The following is a 6,432-nucleotide window of genomic DNA, read 5'->3' as shown; positions in this document are numbered from 1 at the left end:
AATTGTATTCAGACAAGAAACATTGTAAGTGTTCTACAATACTTTTTGTATACATTCTTTCATTATCATCACCCATATGCTGTTATTCCTTGAGACAATCACTTTAAATAGTCTCCTTTCTAGTTGCTCTGTTTCAGGCTTCCACTCCTTTCTGAACCACAGCCCATTCTTTCTCCAAGATACACAAAGATCTTTACAATAGCAATATCCCGTTATTCTCCCCTCCCCAGGCTCCTCTCTATGGTTCCGCTCATTTTCTCAATATCTTCCATGGTTCTCTATATCCTACAGGTGATGGGTAAACTTCTTAACTTTACATTCATGACCTTTACATCCATCTCACACCTATCTTTTCAGAGTCATCTGTAAGTAGGCGTACTTGGCACTATTTCTAAATTATGTTATTAGTCATCCGTGAACACAGAGTATCTATTGCTCTATGTGTTTACAAAATTTCTTCATAATTATACTCTTACCAGAATTTCACCTGTGAAGCAGTTTTAGTAAGCTTCAAGAATTCATGATGTTTATTTCCATCTAAAGAAAAATGCATACGGATCAAAAAAATTGATAGAATACCGATATTTATTATTTCTTATAATTGGAAAGCTTAATAAATTCAAAGTTGCATTAATAAAAAGTGTTTTCTTTTCAGGTAATGTAACTAAGAGCCACCTGAAATTCATGGAGAACAGAAACAATGTGACAGAGTTTGTCCTACTGGGGCTTACGGAGAATCCAGAAATGCAGAAAATCTTATTTGTTGTGTTTCTTGTCATCTACATTACCACTGTGGTAGGAAGCATAGTCATTGTGGTCACCATTATTACCAGCCCATTGTTGGGATACCCCATGTATTTTTTCCTGGCCTATCTCTCCTTTATAGATGCCAGCTACTCCTCTGTCAATACACCAAAGCTGATCATAGATTCACTCCATGAAAAGAAGACCATCTCATTCAATGGATGTATGACACAAGTCTTTGGGGAACATTTCTTTGGAGGTTCTGAGATCATCCTGCTTACTGTGATGGCCTATGACCGCTATGGGGCCATATGCAAGCTCTTGCACTATACAACCATCATGAACCAACAGTTGTGTGGTCTTCTTGTGGGAGTGGCATGGGTGGGAGGATTTCTTCATGCAATTATGCAGATCCTTTCCATGTTCCAATTACCTTTCTGTGGCCCTAACATCATAGATCACTTCATGTGTGATCTGAACCCTTTGCTCAATCTTGCCTGCACTGACACCCACACTCTAGGACTTTTTGTAGCTGCCAACAGTGGGTTCCTCTGCATGTTAAACTTCACCCTCTTGCTTGTCTCCTATGTGCTCATCCTGTGCTCTCTAAAGAACCACAGTTTGGAGGGGAGGCACAAAGCCCTGTCCACCTGTGTCTCCCAAATCACAGTGGTCGTCATGTTTTTTTGTATCTTGCATATTTGTGTACATGAGACCTGCAGCTACTCTACCCATTGACAAGGCAGTTGCCATCTTCTACACTATTGTAACCCCCTTGTTAAATCCCTTAATTTATACCTTAAGAAATGACCAGATGAAAAATGCTATGAGAAAACTGTGCAGTAGGAAAGCTGTTTCAGGTTAAAAATAAATGCTTCTGGAATGCAACAATACTTCATCTGAGGTAAGGGTCAGAAAGATATTTAGTATTATGCCCATAAGTAATATTTATGGGAGAAGGAAGAAACTAACCACAACAATTCATAATTTCCTCACTGAAGGAAGCAAAAAATAAGTGCAAGAAATGGGAGAAAACCCAACTCAGCATCATATATATATTTGCATTTTTGGAAGATTCTACCAAATTTGTGCAAACTTTTATTGGCTTCATGCATGTGAATGGATACATAGACTCTTCCTGTAATAAAAAATAAAAATTAATAAAATGTATTAGTGTTTAGAAAAAAATTCTATAATAATCTGTAGAGTTAGACACTACTATTATCATCTTATTTTTGTTCATGGGGTACCTGAAGGAAAGGGGACCCTAACAAAACAGATGCATTTTCTGATTGATTTCACAGCCATTCTCTTAAAAACTATGAGACACCACCAGGCAATGATGACAGAAAGTTCAAATAATTATAATAGTAATAACTTATTAAGCCAGAAATGGCATTCTCCAATAGAATTTTGAGAAAAAAAATGCTTTTGTGGATGTTATTTCACTAGCACCTGTGTCAGAGATTGCTAGTTATACACTAAAATCCATTCTCCTCCTCGGTAGTAAGGGGGTGTTCCAGTTTGCTAATAATGCCATTATGCAAAATACCAGAAATGGATTGGCTTTTATAAAGGGGGTTTATTTGGTTACAAAGTTACAGTCTTAAGACCATAAAATATCCAAGGTAAGTCCTCAAAAACAGGGCACCTTCATGGGAGAAATGCTGTTAGCATCCAGAAAGCGTTTTTATCTGGGAAGGCACCTGGCTGGCATCCGCTTGCTCCCAGGATGCATTTCAAAATGGCATTCTCCAAAATGTCAGTTTTCAACAGCCATCTTCAAAAGGTCTCTCTAAGCTGCTCTGAGGTCCTTCTGTTTGTGAGTTCTTTTTATAGGACTCCAGAGATTAAATCAAGACCCACCCTGAATGGAGAGGACCAAATCTCCATGGAAACATTAAATCAGAGTTATCACCTACAGTTGGGTGGGTCACATCTCCATGGAAACACTCAATCAAAGGATTCCAACCAAATCAACACTAGTACATCTCCCTCCACAAGATTCACTGAAGAATAAGAATTTTGATGGGACATAATATATCCAAACTAGCACAAAGTTTACCTGGTTTCATGGCCTTCAAACTGCAGTGTTCCAGGTATTGATGACCAATACAAACACATATTCTTAATGGAAAAGCTACACAAACATGCAGCTAAATGGGCATCAAGAACTCTGCAGTTCTAACAAACTCCCAGGTGACTCCAATGATGCTAGCACATGGATCGCATGTTGAATATGAAGGACTTAGGGAAGGACCAAGAAACAGTTACGAAGGGACCCGAGACCCTGAATGAAGAAGACATGATGCACTGCCCTGTCAACCTGGACCATTTATATGCAACTGTGACATCAAAAAGAATAAACTTTCTCCTTGTTAAACAGTGGTATCTTTGGTCTCCCTTTTACAGAAGCCTGGTCTTACAGTAAATAAATACCTAACTCAAAACATAAATAACACTCTCATTTTGTGCAATAATCCTATACTCCTGAAAAAGATATCTCAATTTCTAATATTTTAAGTCAAAACAAAGAATAAATTCCTTCCCCAATATTTTGGGTATTTTTTCAATAAGGATATAGGTTTGTGTTGACCATAAAATGTATAATGCTGAAGTTTGAAGCTCATAAACATGAATATATAGGAAGAAATGGACAGAAATTTCTCCCACCGTGGAACAGCTACAGAACATGGCATGATCATCAGATTTGCAGGACACATTGGAATCTGCTGCGAACATCTGGTTAAGTATAGCCTTGCATAGCCTAGTTCATTTAAGCGAATAAAAAGGCCTGGAATATAAACCAAAAATGAATTAGCAATATGCTTGGGAAACTCAATTAGAGAACAGGTCAAAATAATTACAGTATTAGTTATCTATTGCTGTATAACAAATTACCACAAATATAACAGCTTAAAAAATTCTTATGTAATTTCACAGTTTCTGTGGATCAGGAGCCTCACTGATGGGAAGCTTAGAGCAGTGTCTTGAGAGATGAAGGTATGAGTCAAGCACATTGCTGGAAAAGTGGTTTAATCAAAGAAAACAGATGGAGCAAAGTGACTCAAGGTATAAGCCTGGCTGGTGAAGTCAAGGAAAAGGAAAAAGCCAGTGTGGCTGGAGACAAGAGAATGAAGGTGTGAGCAACAAAAGGACAAAGATGAAGCAGAAGGTAAAATCATTGTGAGGATTTTGTCTTTTATTCTGAATCAAATGGAACTACAATAGGGTATTATGCAGAGTGGTGGTCTGATTTTACTCAGGTTTTATAAGAAGTCCCTGGCTGCTATGTTGCAAATATATTAAGCAAAAAAAGATTAGAAGCAAGAAGAATTATCAAGGTATTCCTGCAATTGAGTAGGGAAATTAGTGTTAAAATATATCAAATTCTGGATATATATTGAAGGCCAAAGTTTGTTTTTTGTTTTTTGCTTTTTTCCAAATTTTATATGTGAATCATGGTCTCACCAATTTTTATTCAGTTTAATGTTTTTAACCTGGGCAATTGGAAGAATAGATTTCCCTGTGGAAGTAAAGCATGTTTAGAGAAAAGCAATCAGTCAGTAACTGTGAAGATGCCTACTAAGTATATAGAGGAAGAGGTCAAGAAATTAGTTAAATACAGAAGTCAGGTGTTCAGGTGCGAGCTCTGGGGTGGTGATACAAATCTGAAAATTATTATCAAAGAGATGATACATAAAGCCATAGGAATCCTTGATTTGAATTTGATAATGTATAATTTAACACTGGGAATGAAACTAATTCTCTGAAATTTAGTGTCCTAAATACATGTGTGTTCAAGGAATCTAAGCTAAAGTTAATAAAAGGGGGAGCATGGGGAGGAAGGAGCCTCTTGAACTTCACTGTCCTTCCACAAATGCCTGCTTCCAGAGAAGATTCCTAAATTATATGGTGAAAAATGTTCTTCTCTCTATCATCTTAGCTCCATCACCATTTCTCCTTCCTTCAGTTTCTTTTTTTTTTTAATCTCTAATCTTCCCTTCTGTCTATATAGCACTGCTAAACTATAACAGAGAATAATATTAGTAAACTAGTGAAAAGATAATAAACCTGTTGATATTTTAAATCATAATTCAGGAAATTCTGCCTCATCATCAATAGGACTTGCAGATTGAGAGGTTTTCCAGTAAGGAATATGGGTTTTAAGGAAATTTTCCACACTTAAATCATCAGAGTTTGAAGGTCAGTATGTAGAGTTAGCCCCTAGGAGCCATTCTCAAACAAAGCCTTCCAAATTGGCATCAGATAGGTTAACCCACCAGCTTAGAGTCCAGTTCTCAGATCTATATGAAAGCAGTCTTCTTCATTTTCTTCCCAGGACTCCCTAATGGATGGGCTCTTTTTGCCTGAACTCATTAGTTAACAGTACCTGATACAGAATGCAAATTTAATGAGCTGCTATGAAAAATCTAAATCAAGGAAACAAAAATGCTTATCCTGGTCATTGTTCTTTACCTTTCTATCCATGGAGGAAAGTCTCCATAGGGAATCCAATTACAAGATCATGTTTTCTTTATGAAGATAGAATTTGAACAAGTGACATTATTTGTTATGGCTTCAAGGATCCATAGCCAAAAGCATCCCTCCTAACACAGAAATGCACCTGTCAGGCAGACCGGCCAGGGAGACTTACCTACTGATCAGCAAAACACTTCACTATCTTAAAATTGTGCCTGACATCAAATGAGAAATTTTATTACCTTGATATACTCTGCTTTGTATTCACTACAGTTAATTTCTTCTCTCTTTGGAAGGATTATACTGGTATGTTATATAGTACTGAAAAGCTCTTTTTAATACATCAGTTTTAGCTTTTTCATATCTATAATTTCTTCCATGAAGTGCTGATTTTTATAACATAACTCACAATTTTATAAAACTGACACAATTCACCAACCAGAATTTTGTGCAGGTCCATTGACTTAAATTACAAAAAAGTTTATAAAACTAAATATTATGAATTAATAAGGATAACATGATAAACAGAAAATGTTAAAATATAAGAGCTTATGGTCAATACTATGAGTGCTTATTATAACAGGCTTCTACTTGTTTGAAAAAAAAATGGTTATGAATGTCTATCTCCTTGTACATTTTCAAGAGGAGGATGAAAGTTCATGTCTAAGGATGTTACAAAAAGAAACCAAGCATCAAATAAGTGCTTAATTACTTATATTTATGGTCCTCTTGCAGTGACTTGGGACTGAATGTTGAGACAGAAAATATGATCTAGATTCAGAAGTGTTGAACTGATTAGCAAACAAAACACAATGTGTAGAAATCAGGAACAAATTTTAGACTTGGATTAGAAACACGGAGAAGAAAAACCCAAACCGGTATAATGTAGCAAGAGGCAGGTAAAACTATAGGCATAGTATGATCTGGCTCACAAGCTGCAATGCAGAACACAGAATTGAGTACTGGGCATTGGTTCCCACAAATCTTGCTGCAATTGACATTCTGTCACTCTGTGTGACACTAGCTCATAGTAAAATATATCTCCTTTGTTCTAAATCTATTTCTCTGAAAGCCATATTGAGAAAGGATATTTCCCACATCAGTACGTGAACATTTTCTCTGCAGTATGATTGATTTTATGTAGAAAGTTACAGATCTAGCAAGTTAATTCATCCACTGTTTGCAGCCTGAAATAGTTTTTTTACA

General features: G+C 36.4%; 1 protein-coding gene across 1 annotated transcript; it reads left to right on the top strand.

The window, feature by feature from the left end:
* Nucleotides 1–681: 681 nt before the first annotated feature.
* Nucleotides 682–1,609, top strand: LOC119509083 (olfactory receptor 4C46-like). The gene is given in 2 exon segments (XM_037802922.1): nt 682–1,425; nt 1,427–1,609. Coding segments are annotated over 2 exon segments (924 nt in total). The 5' UTR covers nt 682–684.
* Nucleotides 1,610–6,432: the final 4,823 nt, after the last annotated feature.

The sequence above is a fragment of the Choloepus didactylus genome, chromosome 14 (genome assembly GCF_015220235.1).
Source record: "Choloepus didactylus isolate mChoDid1 chromosome 14, mChoDid1.pri, whole genome shotgun sequence".
Classification (NCBI taxonomy): Eukaryota; Metazoa; Chordata; class Mammalia; order Pilosa; family Megalonychidae; genus Choloepus; species Choloepus didactylus.
Note: the sequence above shows the minus strand (reverse complement) of the source record. Positions and strands in the feature narration are given on the sequence as shown.